At 43.7% G+C, this 20576-nt stretch overlaps 1 protein-coding gene across 1 annotated transcript in view; it reads right to left on the reverse strand.

Moving 5' to 3' along the window:
* Positions 1-180: 180 nt before the first annotated feature.
* zfpm2a (zinc finger protein, FOG family member 2a) overlaps positions 181-20576 on the reverse strand; it is a 114451-nt gene continuing 94055 nt past the window's right edge. The window contains exons 6-8 of the mRNA XM_029503538.1: positions 4001-4207; positions 3143-3370; positions 181-2811 (exon numbers count right to left, since the gene is read on the reverse strand). Coding sequence (XP_029359398.1) covers positions 236-2811; positions 3143-3370; positions 4001-4207 — 3011 coding nt within the window. The 3' untranslated portion in view covers positions 181-235. The remainder of the gene's footprint in view (positions 2812-3142; positions 3371-4000; positions 4208-20576) is intronic.

The raw sequence follows: 20576 nt of genomic DNA on the forward strand, positions 1-20576 counted from the left end.
TTCTTGATTCATTTTTCTTTTTCTTTTTTAACCAATGGTTTTGCATTTTTAAGTGTTAAAACAATGAAAGAAGAAGCTTCTCTTGATTGTCCACAAGCAGCATTTAGCACTGCGTGATGCACTATTCCAGACACAACAGTGTACCAAAACAAAGGAGAAAAAAGGGTTTTGGGGGAAAAAGTTTTGGGGGAAAAGGTGAGGGATGGAGGAGAAGAACGTGTCTTATTCCTCTAACTTATTTTACATGCTCTGCAGCATGTGATGAACAATAAAACTTCTTATGGGTAATAAAGTTTGACAGGTTGTTGAACTGGATATCACAGAGGCGACAGTACTTGCCACTTCCAGAGCCGTTCACGCCTTTATTGGCCACGGGTGCTGCCTCCTCGTTTGGGGACTTGGAGGAAGGTGACATGTTCTCATTGGAGTCGGCCTGGTTCTCGGTGGCCCACGTAGGTGAGGGATTGAGGGGCTGGCTGTCTGGCTGGGGCTGGTTCTCCTGCTGTGGTGGAGCTGTGCCTGAACGCTCCTCGGGCTTGTGCCCCCCGTTGACTATGACCATGCCCCGGTTTTTGGGCAGTAAGGGAAGGGGCTCCTTGCCAGGGTGGGGACAGCCATTAGCAGCAGGCTGCTGGGCCTGTTCTCTGGTAGTTCCTGTCTCTGCTCCTCCTCCACCTGCACCTCCTCCTCCCCCATTGACGCTCTGCTCTTGTTCACTAGCCTCTCCCTGCATCACCGGTCCCCCAGTCACATAATCAGTTGGCTTTATCCCAAAATACGGCGATATTTGCTCAGGACCTTTCACCTTCTTTATTGCTCCGGGATAAAGGCAGTGGGGCAGAAACATATTCTTGTTCTCATCTTTTGATGGGATGAGCTGAGGCTCAGCAAAAGGCTTGAGTGCTGGTACAGGCCCCAGGTGAGGGGGGAACATGCTTCCATTCTGCACCATAACCTTTCCATTGCCATTCTTCTCACATTTGCCTGGGCTCTTATCATAGACATCATCAGGGTTGTTATTGCCTTCACTCTTCACATCTGGGAACATGCTTGGCTCCAGGCTGCCAGTTTCATTGTGTTGTTGCTGCTGTTGTGGCTGCTGCTGCTGCTGCTGTTGTTGCTGAGCGGCAGCAGTGGCAGCGGCGGCTGTTGCAGGGCAAAAGTTCTGTTTGTGTGCCAGGTAGTTCTCCACTTTGTTAAAACTTATCTTGCACACTGCACATTCGTGATAGTCCAACAGTCTTTTAGGAGAGCTACATGTCTTGTCAGGGACTGGCGAGCACTTTTTGCTGAGATCAATGGGTGCGTCCAGCTCCTGCTGCTCCGCGGTATTGCATTTTGGAGCAAGAATTGGTTTAGTGACAGTCAGAGAGGCCTCCAGGTGTTTGGGTACCATACCTGGAAAGATGTCACAACGGGGATGGAAACGGTCGGCCAGGCTCTCTACAGCTTCCTGGGATGTACATGGGTTCATAGGGGGAACTCCAAGGAAGCCCGTCTGACCAATAGGGGGTCTCTGGTGGTCCTGGTCCGGGAGACACATCTCATACATCTTCCTGCGCTTACGGGTCCTCATGGTTCTCTGCATGGAGGGCACCTTGTTGGTAGACATACGTTTCATGGGGGGATCATGACGAGTGGCACAATAGTACTGCTTGTGGACCATGTATGTCTCATGACGACTGAAGGTGATGTTGCAGGCATCACAGGTTGTCTTGGTTGGATCATTGTCACTTTCCACCAAACCAGTACTGGGGCTTTTGCCCTCCATCTGCTTGCCATTCAGCCTCTCCTCAGTTCCAGTTGGGGTAGAAACCTTCTTCACCTGTCCTGGTAGATCCTTATCAGGCCCTTTAGCCCCAGCATTGATCATATCCAACACGTTGGAATTCAGACAGGCAGACTGCATGAGGTGGCTGTCGGCCTCTGTAGGGTGGCAGCTGGCCAACATGCTAACAGAACTATGGCCACTGTTGGGGCTCACAGCCTCAGGGACCTTATCTGAGAGGGCGGAGAAGTCAGGAGACTTTGCCATGTGCTGCCAGCGACTGTTACAGTAGTGCTTTTTGTGGACCAAATAGTTGTCCAGGTTGCTGAAGGTGATATTGCATTCGAAACAGGTGGCCCCTTTGGGCATAAGAGGACTGTAGATGACAGGGGGGTAGCTGTTCCCTCCGTGGCGCAGCCTCCGGTGAACTAGCTCTGACATTTTAGCCAGAATCTCAGAAGCCTGCGGGACTACTGAAATGTCTTGGGAGAAAGCAAACTGAGACAAGAAGGGGCCCATGGGAAATGTAGGCATGTTATGCTGCACAGGGGAGGAGGCCAGTCGGGGGCTGGAGGGCTCAGACTTGATCCTTGTGTAAGAAAAACTGGCTTTACTGCCTGGGTGCGCTTCTCCCTTCTGAACTGACAGCATGGGCTTCTTCTCAGCCTTGTCAGCTTCTCCGTCTGTGATGGTCTCCTTGTTGAGGGCCCCTTTGGGACTTCCCAGCAGAGCATCCTTCCTGTTGGCCAGCTCAGTGCGGGCCTGCTGCTGCTGCTGCTGGAGGCTTTCCTCAGGGCCCCTGGGGGAATGCTCACTGCCATCGCCTTCCCTGTGAAGTTTGCTGCCGTGTCCATGTAAGTCCTGATGCTGTAAGAGTTCCCTGTGGCTCTGGAAGCTGATATGGCAGTGATTGCATCTGAAGGCCGCCTGTGACAGGTGAGACATGATGTGATGCTGGAATGTAATAAGAGAATCTGCCGTGTAGTTACAGATTGTGCATTTCAAGCTGGTGCCAGGAGGGAGGCTCTCTTCCATTTTGACACCTGTGAAGGAGATGAAAGGGAGAAATGCTCAGAATCTCGCCTCCCTTCTTCTCCTTTAGAGTTAACTGTGGAAACCATCAAACGCTTATGCATTATGCCAAGCTTATTCCTATCCACTAGATTTTTTTTAGCACAAGGATAAACTGTCAACTATGATCGCTGACAGCAGGATATGTATATTTTTGAAAAGAAATGACAGTCAATTCTCCGAACCTCCATCATTTTTTTCTGAAACAACACTAAGACTCTCTTTAAAAACTGATTCAAAGTAGACATCTCAAAAAGCTGTAGTACAAAAACTGTGTTGTGCACCTGTGACATTGTCACTCACCACTGTGGGAGGTGCTCAAGTGCATTTCCAGGGCCCTTGCTCCAGAGAAGCTCTTGTTGCACTGTGGAAATGGGCAGATACTGGGTGTCTGGTGGGGCCCGGTGTCGTTCTCCTCCACCACTGTCTCTGGCTCCCTCTGTCGCCCACTGCAGTAGTACATCAGATGGGCCTGCAGGTTCCTCTCACTTCGAAACCAGATTCCACATGCCTTGCAGGGGAAGATGTCCTCTGAAAGGAGACAGGAAGGAACAAAGGGGACATGATATCAGGATTCAAACAGTAATTTCATATTTATGCATAAGTCTAAAGATAAGTGTGCACACATTCATACACACATACTTCTTCTCTATACTTCTACAGTTGTGACTCTCAAAGCCTGCGTTAAAAAGCTTTTTTCACCAAATCCTCAGCTGCTGCATATCGCTGTGTTTCTACCACTGGGTTGGTGCCCTTTCTCAAGGGCAAACAAGAACACTGGACCATCTGCTTACAGAAGCCTCCCTGTTAAGCTGAACCCAGATAGCCCTTACTAAGTAAACAAACACACTATTTGCATGAGGCATGTATTTTGCAATTAACACGTTAGTTCGAGCTCCAGTGTGTTTATGTGAACCCAAAACTTGAAGGTCGATGGCTCTTATCTCCAGTGCGAAGACTCATCTGAGCTAATCTACGCCTGGCGGAGACGACGCTCCCTGTTAAGCAGGTGACTGAGTGCAGGCTGTGCACTCTTGTGCATGCGTGTGTATCTGTGTGTGTTTGAGAGTGACAGAAAGGGAGAAAAAAACAACATGCTTGTCTAAACAAAAGCACGTCTCGATCCTGCTCCTGAAGGTGTGCGCGTGCGCGGACACTCACTGTTGACAATGGCAGTGGGCAGGATGGAGGCCATTGCGGCCTGCTGTGGCAGGAGCTGGATGCTGTCCAGCAGCCTGGCTGGGTACATGCCCTCACTCAGAGACATGTGGTTCACTGCCTGCAGACGTGAATCAAAGTCCACTGCAAACGCCACCAGCTCCTCACCCTCCATCATGTTCTTGGTGGTTGTGCACCACAGTTGGCCACCTGGACAAAACAGAGATAGAGGAGACATTTAAAAGCTTGCTGTGAGAGAAGAAAAAACTTTTACTGCATGTACACATGAGCCTTTGTAGTCTTAAATGTCAGGGCATTATGCAATCAAAGAAATGCTATTTGTGTGTGACTTCAATGGCGTGCACAATATCTCACAGACTCAGTATTTCAATGGTTTGTTGCATAACAGTATGGAGCAGAGCCAGGATGCTAGGAAAGATATTAAATTAAGAAATCTGTTGTTCCAAAATAGAACATATTGTTAAATAACACTGACTGCATTGTCAGTGGGAAAAAATGAAATGGTTCAATGGTGTTTTTTACATAAAAAACCCCAAGAAAATAAAGTCAGGTTATTATCTGCCATTAGGCGGTTGTGTTTGTGGGTTTTATTTGTCAGATGATTGTGCAAAAGTACTTTTTCCACTGATTTTCACCAAACCTGGGAGAGGGATGCAACTTGGTCATAGGGCAACCTGTTAAATTCTGTTACCCATCTGGATCATTTTCTATGAAATATTTAGATGACGTTTTTGCTCGTGTTCCAGGACATTGGCCTTAGCAGAGGTCTGTGCTCTGCTGCGTGCCCTTCTAGTTTTCTCATCCTAATACAGTTAAAGTGGACTGAAAATTCAACAGAAACTCCTCTTCCTAAAATCAGCGCCAGGATTTCTGTGGCAAATCGACAGGGCATGCTATTAACAGTTATTATATAGATTTTTTTATCTGTTGGTCTAATGATAACTCCCTACAGTTTGGTCAGTATGTTGTATTCACTTGGGACATGCTGCCTTTTAACCTTTTTGAAGATGTCTTTTTTTAGCATGAGCAGTGACACTGAATGTAGTTCAATCCTTTGTTTTGGTGACATAAATTTCTAAAAAACAAACAAAAAAAATCCAAAAAAACTCAAGGTAATTGTTGAAATATGGATTTTTTTCTCAACCTTTAAAAGGTAATTTTTTTCCTTTGTAGTGTCACTCAAATGTCTTTTTTTAAGCTACTGATGTTGGTAGCCACGAGCAAGGCGAACTCGGCTGGGGTAAACTGTAGCCTACAGTGCTGTTGTCAGCTAGAACACTGAGACAGGTCCTCCATATTATTAGATTGTTGTGTTTTGGGATTAAGCATTCCTCTGAAATCTTCTGAACATATTCATTAAGTCAGAGAAAGGGGGAGGGGGCAGGAGGAAAGAAGGGAGGTAGGGGGAGAAAGTGAAGGTTTTAACTTAGATAATATTTATCTCAGCACATGACAGGCTTTTCAGCTGCACTTCATTTTCCATTGAAGAGATTAAAGTTTTTAATATGACTATTTACAGAAATCTGGCTGGGGAGATAACAACAAACTATGATACACTGCCGCTAAATGGCAGAATTAGGACATTGTTTCTGAGGAAAGCTGGACAATTAATTAAAGCACGCTGTTAGCTTTCAAAGATGTGCAAACATACCAACGGAGTGTCAGGCTGAGAGGGGACATGTGATTTGAGCCCTGGCTGATGTGGAATAAAGAGAGTCCTTAGGAGAGGTGTGAAGACAGGGGAACGAAGCTAGAAAGCCCCTGCACATGTGAAACACTGATTACTCATGTTTACACAAAACCTATGAATCGCTGGGTTTAAAACCAGCCTGTAGATGCGCTGAAGGTGCTCTAATGAAGCTCTGTATGAAAACAATTTACTTTTCTGGGGATTTATTAGAAGTGGAAAAATGAAGGGTGGAAACAATGCCACCATGTCATTACACTGACATGGCATGCATTATGTATAAATCATTGTTAAGTTTCTAGAATGAGTTGGTCCATTATTTCAAATCAAAATTGAATATTCCAGATTTCACATCATGGTTTTGATTAAAACCTTTCTGGCCCTCCCTATCCGCTGGTGAAGCACTGAAAATTAGAGCGGCACAAACGTGTCAAAGGAGTGAAATGGCATTAAAATATGCTATCTTTCAAAGTCCCACTTGTGTGCAGGCTTCCTCCCCGTGAATTTGTGTGTGTGTGTGTGTGTGTGTGTGTGTGTGTGTGCGCGTGTGTGCGTGTGTGTGAGCACGGCTGCCTGAGCATGTGCACGACAGTGCCACTTTAAAGAGCAGTGCCTATCTGTCGGCCAATCTGCTGTGACGAGACACACACTTCAGGCCGCTCCACTTCATCGTTTTGATTCTGTCATACCACACACTGCCTGGAGAGGCCCTTTGAATTTTTATCTCCTAATTAAAATAACAAAACTCTCCTCCACTGTCTGCCCAAGTTACCATCAAGGTAGATACAAACTGCCACTGACAATGGCGGGGAATATATCGCAGCCATAGCCACAAAAGTTTCTCTCCTCTGTATGGATCTCTAAGTTCAGACGCACTCATCTTACAAAGGGAATTATGAACTAGTCCCTGACATGCAGATACAAATCAGTGTTTTTTTGGATCAATCCAAATCAAAGATACTGTACGCTCTCTGCATCTGAAATGAAGCAGATTATGTGGAGTCTGAGGAAAATATTTTACTGCATTCTGACAGCAGAATATGCACTCAGATTGCATCCCCTCAGCCAAGAATGCTACAGATCCATCTGTTGTGTGTGAGAATGCTGGAAGTGAGTTTTAGGACTGCATGTCCCAGTTTTACTGAGCTGCACAAAACACTGAGGCAGCACTCTGCTTATTACAGTCACTCAACCAAGACAGGGTAGTGAGATACATGTGCTCTGGCTGCAGGATTATAGTTTAAACTACACTTAAATTGTCTTCAGAATTCAGAAAGTCATCACTAGTTTCTCTTGGTTTTTGTGACAGTTTTTACTCCAATTGGGAATATTATTTATAATTATATTATTTATAATTTGGTGTGACTATTTGACTGAAATCATCAATATTTTACATTTTACATTTATATTTTTCTTTGTTCGAGAATCTGAAAGTAGAACATAAAAATAAATGTGATTAACTCCGCAGCTGCAAACAAATGCATGTAACATATGCATGTGCAAAACGTGTTATTTTCATGCGGACATGAAGGCGCAAAGCAGGGAAAACTGGCTGCACAGAGGCATCAGGTGGGCTGCAGACAGGAACAATATTGCATGAAGGAGCTCTTTGGAAAGATTTGTCATGGCTGTTTCCCTTTGACAAGTGATGCAAATCACAGAAACACAGGTGAGCCACCTATGACAAAGGCGCGATCTGCATTAACGAGAGGCGGGTGGCAGGGGGAGGTCAAGAGTTAGAGAAAAACTCGAGAAACTGGGGGAAAGGCAGGGAAAAGTGGAGCTTGTGATTTGCACTTGTTTGCCTGCTAACTGTCTGCAGTGAGCTGTCTTTGTGCAGTGGCCAATGCAGTTGGAATGAAGGCTATTGTCTAAATCCTCCTGCAGAGCACCTGATAAAAGAATAAAGAACTATGACATATTCTAAAAACAATGGAGGAATTAAGGGGAGACAATAGGCCAGCTGCCTCATTAAAACAATCAAAAACGGCATCCTGTACGTAGTCCAGATAATTAAAAACCACTGCTTCCTACAGTCTCTCAATACCATATCCACCAGCTCATTGAGGCCCTGAGACTATGGCTCTGCTGGCTAAATGCCCTCTTCTCTCTCTTGCTTTTGATTAATGGTTTATTTGAACATGCAGTTGAAGATGAACATATGAAGGAATTCATGAAACAAAATTACAATGCAAACCCTTTTCTCCCCCATAAGTACTTATAAAGTAATCAAACGTCTCAGGATGAATCGCAGGGACTCGGGGCGCGTGTCCCCTCCCCTTCGCCTAAAGCCCCGAGAGATTTCAAAGGGCAGGCATCACAGGGCAATTTTTAATTTTCTCACTTTAAATGACTTTATAAGAAAATGGGTGTGTACAGTATCTGTGTACGGATGAAGGAGGCTGGGAGAATAGAGTATGAGATACTTCAGCAGGAATTATTATTTTATTTTATTTTATTTTGCTCCCTGCAAACCGCAACCACCACCATATCTTAATGAAGCCGCAAACAAATCTCTCATGCCTCGTGCAAAAGCTGAGAGACAACAAAGCAGCAGAAATAACAGAAGGGCTTGGATAATTAAACTGGCCTGAAGACAGGTATTCAAATGTTGGTGTGTAAACAGCACAACTCTTTAATAGTTTAGCTGTAAAATGCGTAGTTAAGCACATCAGCACTTGCCTCTCCCATCTGTCCAAACACATTACCATTGCAGAGGCCATTACAGCACTGGAGTACAGTCCCACTGCACCATAGCCACATATTATTGGAGGGGTGTGGAGTGGGGCTTCTGGGAAAACTAACACTGGCAATATCTGAATGCGTGGTGGGGTCATGTATTGTAAAGAATCACTGTGCACTTTGCGAGATGAGCGAAACTTGACATATCAAGACACGCCATGTGCTTGACCCTTCTACATATTTTATAAAGAGCAACAGATTTAGATGTGCGACAGCTGCTTTAGTGTGTAGCTGGCTTCTTATTTGTCGACCCCCGATGCTGATGAGGAAACCTTAAAGTTGTCGCTTCTGTGGACTGGCTCTTTGCTCACTGCTGTTCTTAATTGTCAAGTGAGGCCAGTGGTGCCTGGAGCCACAGAGAGGTTGTAATTAAAGACCTCTACCTCTTCTTGTCTTCAAATCAGCTCCAACACCTCCTGGTCAAACGGGAATAAGCACCTACGAATATCAAGTAGCTGCACGTTATTAAGCACAGGTTCTTTATGTTTTCAACGTCTTTGTCATCAGAGGAGTAAATTACACCATGACACACAAAACAACTTCCCAGCCAACTTCCCTGGATCTTGTGAAAATATTAATCACAAACGGTGAGATGAATAATATCTGTATCTGCACCTGACAGCAGACGCTGCCGCAACACACACTAAACAAATCCTCCTCATGAATACTGGTAAATATTTAGACTGTTTCTGGATCATCAGAGTTGAGCACATTAGTATGACTCATGGCTGTCAAACCCGCCATCACAATCCCAAGCCGGAGCAAGCAAGCACAGAAAAGAAAACGCTGAGTTAGACACGAGCAGGAACATCATTCACAGGGTCAAACAAGCTTACTATTATTGACGGTACACTAAACTAGAATTAGCTGACTCTACTATTATTTCACTAAGGCAGTGACACAGATTGACTCTCTCCCCCTTCATCTCTCTTCCTCTCTGCCTCCTCCTTCTCATGTTTCATACCAAGCCACTAGGAGGCACTCTTCTCATGCTCAAGCTGCAGCCAGTGGCTGTTTTGCTGTGATAATGCAGAGACGTCTCAGACATGGCAGAGCAGCACAGACGCCAGTCTGCCTATACATCCTTGCAGGTAGGTGCTAAAGATTTTACTCTCATGAGACATGTATTCGGACGAAAAGCCATTCTTCTGACCTCATTTTGTCCCGAACTTTACTTGGAAATGAACCCTGTGTATGCTTCAAAACACAGGACTAAAATGTTCTATGATTTTTTTTTTTTTATGTTTATTAATCTTTTGTCTGCTGTTGTTGTTGTGCTTCTTTAAGGACAATAATCAGTACCATGCCGTAATACTTGTGCCACTTTGTATATTTTCTTTCTGAACTTTCAAAATTGCTGCAGACAAAACAATTTTTCCTGGGGAAATAAATAGTATTCCGTAAATATGTGTTTATGGAGCCCTGACTTGCCTTGTCTCGTCTGACACCCTAAACCCCTCAGTTTTCTCTTCTCTTGCACAACATTGTCCAGACTAATTTTAGCATCAAGTGTTTTTGCAGATATAGCCAGTTCCGAGAGCTCATGGATGGCCTTGGGCGAAAGGCACACGGGTCAGAATCCGCAAATTAAAAAGTCCTCCCAGGGGAGCCTCATACACGCGGCTCTCTACACAGTATACATTCCCAGGCAACAAAGACATAAAAGCAGCACAGCACACCAAGCAATGTCACTCAACACACATTTACGAATTGTTTGAAGAAAAAAAAAGAAAAAAGAAAATGTAGCACGTGATATGATTCAGCAAATGTTTTACTGAGTAAAGATGAAATGTTTCACTCTGAAATTAAAACATGCTTCTGTGGTTAGTCTCTGGAAATTTGTGTCACTTTTTCATTACAGTGAGAACGACACTGGCAGGGGGATGTTTGCCTGGTAATGGTGTTGTAATAATTTTGAGGGCGAAAAAAATGGAAATGGGAATTAGCAGCTATTTCTGCTCTGTTAGAGAGCAATGATAGAGCGTGACTATTTAGATTTCAATTTCAAATGTATTTTCTTATGAAATTTATTAAATTAAAAGGGGGAATAATTAACACGCCAAATAATGGCTGTTTTATTACAACTCTAAAACGAGTTTTTTTTTTTTTGATTTATGATTTAAAGTTTTAACAAACATTTCTAAGATGCACAAAAAAAAGAACATTTTCATTTCATCTCCAATCTGATGACTCTATATATTCATCAGATTGGATATATATTCCACATATATTAAGTGACTTTCAGTGTTTCACATTTTCTATATTGCAGGTAACACGCAAGCTTTGGGCTGTCAGTCTGAGACAATAGCAGCCGCACATTCCTACAGTACAAAGCTCTTCTCCTCATTAACTGCCACACACAGTGAGCTCCTCCCTGTCCACAGTAAAGTGGAGTAGACCATTAAAGGGAAGCTCTGACTGGCTCCTCTCCTCTCCGCTCCGCTTCTGCTTTATTCTTTATTTGGACAGGTTTGTCTCATTGAGCACTCTATTAGCTTGCCTTCTCTGTGGGTAGCAGTGCCTGTGTCCTGGTTGTGGCCAGTCGACATGTGTTTACTGTGGCCCCTGCTGTGGCGGCAGGCTGGTTGGGGGCCCATCCTCAACCAAGCCCTGCTAATGGGACCAGAAGACCCCTCGTGACAGGACGTTGCACGTGTTGAGTACCGAAGCAGACCCTACCCCTCCTTCATCTCCAGCTGCGGCCCCGTGGCCCATGTCCCCATACCCATCATGCCTCGGCGGGAGCAGGTGAACGGCGGAGGGCCAACGGCGGCGAGCTTGGTTTTCCTGGGAGAGCAGTGCGCCATTGCCACGCGCCTCAGTGGTTCCTCCAACATGGCTCCAGCCCTACGCCACATGGGCTGGTTGGCCAGTCTGATTGTGTGTTGAGAGTGTTTGAGTGTATATGTGTGTGTGTGTGTGTATTTGGGTGTGTATAGTGGATGCCAGCCCTAATGCAAATGCTTGTCGTTTAAAAAATGGGAGCCTCTCTCCTCCTCTGTCTCTCCTCTTTGGAAAGGTCTATTTTGGCCTTCTGGTGCTGGCAGTTATTTTTTTGCTCTCCAGAAGGACAGAGAGCCAGAGAGATGCACCTGTCATCCACTTTAGAATTCAGAATTATTGATCTGGTCAAGGGGGAAGAAATTTATGAAGATATATGTTTTTCCTCATGTAGACTTATTGATTTGTGCCTTAAAACATCCATTTTCCTCCTTTGCAAAGTCTCCGTGCCTTATTTATTAACATGCTAATTTTGTATTCACAGCACAGCAACACACTGAAAGAATACATACACACGTTCTCACACATATTAACACACCAGTCACTGATGCAACATCCCAGCATGCCCTCTGTCTCTGCTCCCCTGTAATTCTACATATTGCTTAAAGTATGTGCTAATTAAATTTTCTGTCGGTTTGCAAGAGAAATAAATAATCTGCAGCTAAAAGGCCTAATTGCGTTTGTCACATTGTGTCTCTGTGCCTGGTGCATCGGGAGCACAGCCGCTGCCCTTGCTCATTGCCATTCTGCCGTCCTGGCAAGCCCCCGTGCTGCCCCAGGTATCACCACGCGGCCATCTGGAGCCGACATCTGTCTCTCTATTGATCACAAGGGTTTAGCACTTGATCAAACAGACTGCGACAGGAAATTGCTCTTTTCCCCATAGAAAAGGCCAATCGCCTGCGTGAGGGTAATAGAGTGGAACTGAGATGCAGCACCAGCGCGATGGGCAGGCGGGCACAGGAACAGCCAGGCAGGCAGCGGCACGCGGGTGTCGGCCGCTGTAGAGATGACAGGGATGGCACTGTGTCCACCGCCATGTTCCCAGGACCATGTTTCTAACCTTTCGGTTCATGCAACTGCAGCATTTGTGTCGTTACAGGAAGCAACATTTTTTCCCCCAAATTATAATTTTCGATATTTAAAATCCCCAGTCTGAGCACATCACTGAGAATGTGAGTATGCATGCAGAAGGTGAGACCATCACTTCTGATTAAAAAACTGAAGAATCTACCTTTCAAGTCACTCAGGTAACTGTCTAAGCCAACAGATGTTTTGAAAGTGTTAGAAAAGCTGGATGCAAGTGCAATATGCTACATGATAAGGACACCAGATGGTGGGATATTATATGTATTTCTTCAAATAGAAAAAAGAAAAAGAAAAAATTGGAAATACTTCCATCACCACCAAAGATGTGTTCTGATATTTGAGAAAGCCTTTTTGCCAGTTTTCATAATAATTAAAATACACAACAGAAGGAAGTTTTAGTCGTGCATAAATCCATTTTTATTAAAAAAAAAAAAAAAATAAGGATTATTCCTTTAATATGCGACTGAAGACCTGTTTGGTGTAGTGGGAAATCCCTAACAAGCCTGCAATTGTCTGTAGCTCACTGTCAAGCCCGGGGAAGTTCAACACAGCAAGAGCCTGAAGTGAACTGCTCTTGAATGTGCATGCGAAAGTACATTCACTGAGGCTGCGGTCCACATCGAAAATACTGCTTCCTTTTTGCTTGGGCATGTTTTCAAGGCACTCACTGTAACATCATGTTTAGCAAGTATGGACAATTTGATACTGAAGGTGACATTTATTCAGCATTGTCGAAAATATTTAATTGTTCCTGCAGAGAGCAAGATATGTTTCCCCTTGCCTACAGTGCTGGGATTGTCCTTTGGAATATGATGCAAATTTGGGATGAAGGAACTAATTTCCTCCTTGCACCCCTGTTCGCCCAATGCACCCCCTCCCGCAATCCTCCGCCAGCCCCTACCTCCCCAGACACCAGGATTCTGATTAATCGTGTGACCGCCCCTCGTTTTGCATTTTACACAATCTCACGGCGCCACGGTGAGATGTGTGAGGTGTTGTGCCACTTCTGGCAAGCTGAAAAGATGTAGCCCAAGGAAGAACAAGTCGAAAGTATGAGGGAAAAAAAATATGACCAGGGGACGTGATAAAAAATTATCAGCCAGTGTGTTTTCCTGTTTGGTTTTAATCTACATTTAATTAAATTCTTATCTGCTGTGTGCTTATGGCTGCATCTGAATGGCGAGGCTGCATTCATTATGAATGGTAAAATTGAACTCAGTACATTGTGTGTGGCCCAATAAAGAAACAAGACTCTTATTGCAGTGCATGCACAAGCTCCGACAGACATGCGGAAAAAATAAGTCAATTAAGATCGGTCTTTAAATTACTGCTGTATCAAAACAAGGGGCGGGAGCATGCTCCATAATAGAATCCTGACAGGAGAGAGAGCACAGTTGACTGTTGTTAATATACATCCCATTTGATACCGCCAATTGTATTAGCCTGTTTATGGAATGCACAGAGTTGATGCGCACTAGATTTACTAGTCTGTCATGATAGTTCATAATCGACAGTACTGGAAGAAAAAAAAAGTTGACTTCTATGAATGTAGAGGTCAAATGAAAAATGGCTGAGCAGTATAATAAGAGTTCCTCATAAAGATTCTGCTGGTTTATCTGAATGTTAGAGGTCAACAGCAAAGGTCAATGGCAGAATATATAGACAATATGTGGGCCAGAACAGATACTGAAGAGTTAAATCCAAGGAAGCACTGAAACGAGAAAAAAAAAAAAAGCTTCAAAATTGTAATTCTATTGACAAAAGACACACAGCTCATAAGGGGCGGGCGGCACTTCATAAGCTAAGAACAATATCCCATAGGCAGCACCCCGGAAAACGTCGAAAAAGACCCTGAGCCGATACTACAAAGTTGGGCCCCGCAAAATCCCTAAATCTTCCCGTTTGCTTACTCCGAGCAGCGTGGGGGGAGAGGGAAGCTCCCTGCTGCCTGCCCATGTTTACAGAGCCGTTCTCATCTCTAGGCCTTGCTCATCCACGGCACTGACACACGGTGTCGACATGATTAGGCGTCTGTCTTTACATAGGGCTGTGTGTGTGTGTGTGTGTGTGTCTGGTGCGTGCGTGGGGTGGAGGATCGGCAGATGAATGACTTTGGTGCATCGTAGAGGGATCACAGCAGATAATCACTCCCGACTGCTGCGCTGGAGCTCTCAGATCTGGTCTTTAAAATAATGTCCAGAGTCAAGTCTCTCTAAAGCCTGTTTTTGCAGGTTATCTTCTGCATTTTATGTTTGCTGTTTAAATCTTAACAGGACACAAGCAGCAAGAGAGCAAATATGTCTGGAGTTGGGGGAAGCGGAGTGGAAATGTTATTGCGAGGGGTTAAGATTAGCGTTAGCAAAGGGCTGAGGAGATGAATTTCCTCTCTATTCCAACTGCTTTCATTCCTCACCAGAAACTTTGGATGTTGAATTTAACCTTGGGAGGCCAGCTTCCTGTAAGAAGTATGGAGGAGGATAATGAATCTGACCTCTTGCTAAAACTGACATTATTCAAATGCTCAAATGCAAGAAATACACCAAATCTACTTAAGTACATTTAAATGCAGACCAACGCAAGCACACAGACAGTGTGAATACAGTAGAACATAAATTCCAATATCATAAATACTGCTATCACACAAACAGAGGAGCCATAAAGTACGGCTGCCTGTGTTTGGGACTATAAACCTCTGGCGTTGCTCATAGGGAATAAACACACATGCACAATTTACTGCACTAGATCCCCTCTTTGTTTATCTTTTAAATAAGCACACTTTATCACTCTCCTGCATAAGCAAATTGCATGCAATGTGTGTTGTTTTAACATTTGATATGCTGTCCAGAAGATTCATTTCTCCCTACGAATTCAATTGTCTTTGCAATATCCTGCTGCCATAGGCACCAGGCCCCATCACCTGTTCGTTATCACTGGCCGTCCTGTTTGGGAGCTCTTGAAATGGTGCCATGGCATTGACTCTCAGTTAACAGCAGGTCTGTGAACTTCTCATGGCTGATGGCGGAGGCTGGAAAATTACGCTAACAACTAATTAACATCATAAAGAGCATTTAAATGGACAGACGACACCTGCAACCTTCATTTGCACACGCTAAAGTAGAATTACCTGTGTTTTTATTTTTGCAGATAACACATGCATTTTTTAACACCTTTTAGAATATTCATCTCTGTGCCTGGCTTTAGAACTGGCACCACTGTCCTTTTTACTATGTACTGTAAAAAAAAAGAAAAAAAGAAAGCCACCAGGCCAAAATAATAATTGTCAACACAGAGTCCTGGCAGAATTCCTGAAGCTGTTTTTTTTTTTTTTTTCAAAGTTTGTGTGCACCTCGGAAAAAGTCCACCGCCATATTCTGTGCCTGAAATAACACACCCCATTTCTAATTTCTATTTGAATGCAAAATATTTCCAGGCAGCAGACTTGGACTTCCAGTTACTGGTCCGAATAACAAAGTGCTGCCTGTCAGTCTGAGACACTTTGCTGGCTGGCTGAACTAAGCTGGTTCAGACTGACATGTCTTCGACAGTAGCAGCCTCAGCTTCCTCTGGCAGGCTCCTGGACTCCTTTCTTCCTCCAGCTCCCACCCTACGAGTCTTTCATTGCAGATGACCACAATTCAGTCAAGTATCCGTGTTCTTGGCGCTTTCCCTGTGTCTTTCCTTTAAAAGGTCTGAAACAGCGGCTAACTTCCACAGGACGGTAATGCAGTCACACCTCATTACAGAGGCACATTATGGACTACAGCAGTAATACGGCTTTAATCTTCTCCAAATCGTTATAAATGTCAAGCAAGGGCCAGGGACTTCCCAGTCTACTGCACCAATGGCTTAGCCTCCTATCCCCTCTTTTCCGTATTAGCTATAGCCAGAGAATTACATTCATTGCCAGATCCCCTGGAACTTTCAACCTCTTTGTTCCAACATTCAATGCACCATTAACATAGCCTTTGAAATTGTCTCTCTCCCCCTCCCCAAAAAAGCCCTAAACAGCTAAATATGAAAACAGTTGATACCCCTAGTCTGCCACATACACCGCCGTACCTCCCCCTTCTTTTCCTTAGCCCCTCCTAATGAGACGCAACATCCCTGTCTCTCCACTGAAGGATCCAGACTTTCTGTGTGATAGAGAGACTGCGGCTGTTTATTAATAATGAATTTGGATGTTTGCGTGTGGAATGTTATCAGCGCGCACACAATCCCACCAATAGTTTGCCCTGATGGGGTAGCTGGGTTCCTCATTAGCAGAACATATTTAATCCAGAAGTTTCTTATCAAATGTCACACCTGCATCTCTAAATGGCATTTTCACATTCATTCGCCTGTATTTGGGAGATGAGGCTCCAAGGTGCTTTGCAGAGATTAAGAAGGAGAGAGAGTGCAAGCTTATTTTATCATTTAGCGGGTCTGGAAGGAATCCAAGGAGTTTTTGTCTTGTTGTTGTAATTAGAAAGCCTTTTAAGTGATAACGCCTGCATAGGAATATGAATATGTAGCGATCAAACCAGTTCTCCCCCCGATCCACCCGCACCCCATCTCTCCCTCTCTCTCTCTCCCTCTCTCTCTCAGCTTTTTTAAATTGTTGAATGCTGAGTTTTTGTTCTATGTACTGCAAGGATTAACTCAGAGGCTTCAAAAGTTTAATGAAAGACTTGAAAGTGCACACGTTTCCTTGTGTCTGACTATGACTATTCTTTTTCCTGTGTGAGAGCAGACATGACAGCAGTAGAATTTTAGGCTTCAGGTATGAAGACAAAAATTCTATGAACCTCACTTTCCTTCAGACAACATTTTAGCAGCTGGACCGCATGCATTTTATGATACCTATACAAAATTAAAAGGACTGCTTCATAAAATGCACTATTCGGGGCTGCTCCATTGTGGTTCATGAAAGGAAATAATATTAGAGAGCTTTCCAGTCTGCACTGAACCCTAGAACCTGTTTAAAATCAGCGGAGAATTGAGCCTTTCCAACAAATATTTAACATTTCCCATTACAATGCTGCTCTTCAGGTGTAGAAAATGGAGCAGGTATGCAGACTCCTCTCTCAGTAGTGGCATTTAGTCCTTGTGTATATCCAGAAAAACTGCTGCTAACCATCAGGCCAGAGATAAGTACAAAACTGAGAAGTATTGATCCAGTAATAGTGGTTCATGCTTTGACTCTGACACCTTAACCCTGCAGACATAATGTCATAGCCTCTTATCCTTCCCTCTTAACACAACCTGCCTATCTCCCACAAGCTGTCACCTCTAGTAATACGCTTCTCAAAAGCTACCTTAAATCACTGAAATCATTGCACTTTCAGACATTATTTATTTTCCCACCTCTTAAAAGTGAAGCATGATTTACTGTTTGGTAAAAGGCTCGCCTCCACCCTCCCTCGCCCCCACCCCCCACCCCCGTCACCACTACCCTCCATTTCCCACTAGACTTACCAGGGCTTTCTGTCAAGGTAATTCCATTTATACCATTGTAAGAGCTGCTACGTTGCAATTACTATGTTAGGTCTGTGTAATTGTGTTGGCTTACAGCGCATGACAAATACAGTCGAGCTAGACCCTGCATAGTGATCCCAGATGTGTGCTGGTTTAGACATTTTCATTAATTGAAAGCGTCACTGTGTAACAGTGCAGTATTACACTCTGCCAGGTATGAATGAAACCTAATGCAGCTTAATTACTCTACAGCTAAATATCTATTGTGGGGAACCCTTATGAGTTTTTCTTTTTTATCTGTTACAAATCAAGTTTAAACCACTGGAGGGTGGGAGTGATAATTAGTCTGGATCTAACCATCCAGAATCCTAATAGAAAAAAAATGCTTCAATGAACGCAAACATGTCCCTCACACACAAAGAAAGAACACGATCAGATGTTTTTGCCCAAACTTTTTTGATCGATGTGTTTCAAAAGGCTGCCACAAGAGCGTCTATGTCGCCGCTGAAGGATGCCAAACGTTGACATTATATGCAAATTTTGTTTATTATCTTGCAGGCAGCACAGATCCTGCCTTGGTTGGGGCCGGTGCCCCACAGCAACTTCCAAGCAAGGTTTATGCACAAAGGTTTCTAATTAGCTCTCTGAGGGCCGCAGTTATTGCAGCACTTTTCACAACAGCCGCTGGGAAGTTGAACACTAACTTGGAGGCCTCCATATGTTGCCCAGGAGGCCTGAGAGACAAGCTGATCCTGTGTGTTTCACTTTTGGAGACACTATGTTCACTCCTGAGAGTCGTTTTTCACTCTTCTGTGGATGGAGATGGAAGAAGAGGCAAACCAATAAATGGTCATTAGTTATGTATCTCTGGGCTGCCTTCATTTAAAATATAGCCTTTTAAAAATGAGCCCCTTGATGCATAAGGAAATCAATTCAAACTGTGATAACGAGGCAGCTATAAATACAACACAGAATTTCAACTTTTTTCACTTGCTGCCTAAAACTAAACATTTATCGAAACAAATGAATTTCAACCTGTTCACGTAGCAGCTGCAGGATCTAAGGGATCTAACGTGAAGACTAGAGAGAGCAAACGGTGATCACAAGCTGAGGTTCACAACCTGCAACCAGATTTGGGCAACGAAACACGCTGAATCATTTGATGGAAATACCGAAATTTAAATGTGGACAAAGTGAAAAGTTCCACGCTTCATGTCACTGTCACTGATCACAGTCGAATCTGCTGCTGTGAGACAGCCTAAAAATAGTATAATCATACATTGACTTTTTATTTGAATCAATATTGTATTACAAAATTGAAAAATGAAGGAAAACCTGCAGTTGTGTAAAATATATAGCATCAGGTCACCCATATTTGTTAATGGTAAAAAAAAAAAATGCAGCTTCAAACACAGATAAAGATTATTTGTAGGGGATAGGGCTGATACAATTTTATTATGTTATAAAGCTGCAAACCTCTGAAATGTTATGAAGGCTACTCAACGACAGGCTGAACTCTGAAAAGTTACACACTTTTTATTTCCCACTGTCCGTTCGGACGAGCAGAAACCTGAACTTAGACATCAGCAGTAGCCATGTAGAGTCAGTTTCTGCAGGTTCTTGCAGCTTCCATTACAAAGCTCTGATGATCTCTCTTGATTTTCACTGACGAAAACCCTGCCTCACCCTCCCTCTCTGCTCTTTCTTTTCTGAATTGCCATCTCACTTTTTCTCCTTTCACTCTCAATCAGCACGCGTTCTGCTTTTGACCCCAGTGGCGCAAAAAAAGACGATGTGCCTCATTAAATGAGGCATCACACTGGCTTTCTCAACTTATTGTCTCTTGCACCTTATCCAGCCCTTCATCTTAAATTCAGAATAAATTAGAACGATAACGATTGAGCGTGTACCATTAGTCACAAATGAAGTGGTTAACGGAAAAAAGGAGGGGGGGGGGTAAGGCTGAGATCTGATGTCGATTCATAAAAGGGACGGCAGATTGTTGTAAAATGGCAGATAGACTGTGCAAATTGGGTGCCGACATCAGGAGGCAATGTTATTACCAAATTAGCTTGTGCTTTTTTCCCGCCCTTCCTGATCACAACCCCTGGAGGAATTGCAGAGACACTATTGTGTGGGAGCTCACAGACATTATTCTTTATACAAATACGTCAAATTATACAGGAAACACTGATGCTGCCTTTACCTCTAAGATGTATTTGCTTTTAATTCATATGTTCGATTGTGATATTTTAAACTATTTCTCAATTGAGATTTAATGTGTCGTGGGCCAAATGGCAGTCCTGAGTAAATAGAAAATGGAAGGGGATGGGGTCTAGATAAGAGGATACAGTGTTTGTTCAAGTCAAGACTGCCGCTACTGTTGGCTAAGGACTGTATTTTGTTCTCAGGTAAAGCTTGGTCTTCACCTAATGTTTAGTCATGGCCTTACAGCTTAATAGTTCTTATATTGGAAAGAATAATTTGTACCAAAAAAAAAAAAAGAGGAAGAAAAAGAGGAAAATCTTTGAGCTAAACTTGGAAAAAAAATGAGGACAATGGCCCATTTCAGCACAGAGGACAATAATGAAAAAAAAAAAAAAAATGAAACAAAAACAAACTGAGTGACACATCGCAGGCCGAGGTAGCATTGCTTCTTTCTGAAGAAGACAAACTGGTGGATTGAAGGTCTCTTGAATCCGGGCTTTCGCTGGGGGTAGGGGAGCTCTTGTAATTTGCAGAACTGAATCCATGGAGCGGGCATAAGGGAATAAGTTGGAAAGGGAAGAAGACAGAGAACAAACC

This window comes from Echeneis naucrates, chromosome 6 (genome assembly GCF_900963305.1).
Source record: "Echeneis naucrates chromosome 6, fEcheNa1.1, whole genome shotgun sequence".
Taxonomy (NCBI): domain Eukaryota; kingdom Metazoa; phylum Chordata; class Actinopteri; order Carangiformes; family Echeneidae; genus Echeneis; species Echeneis naucrates.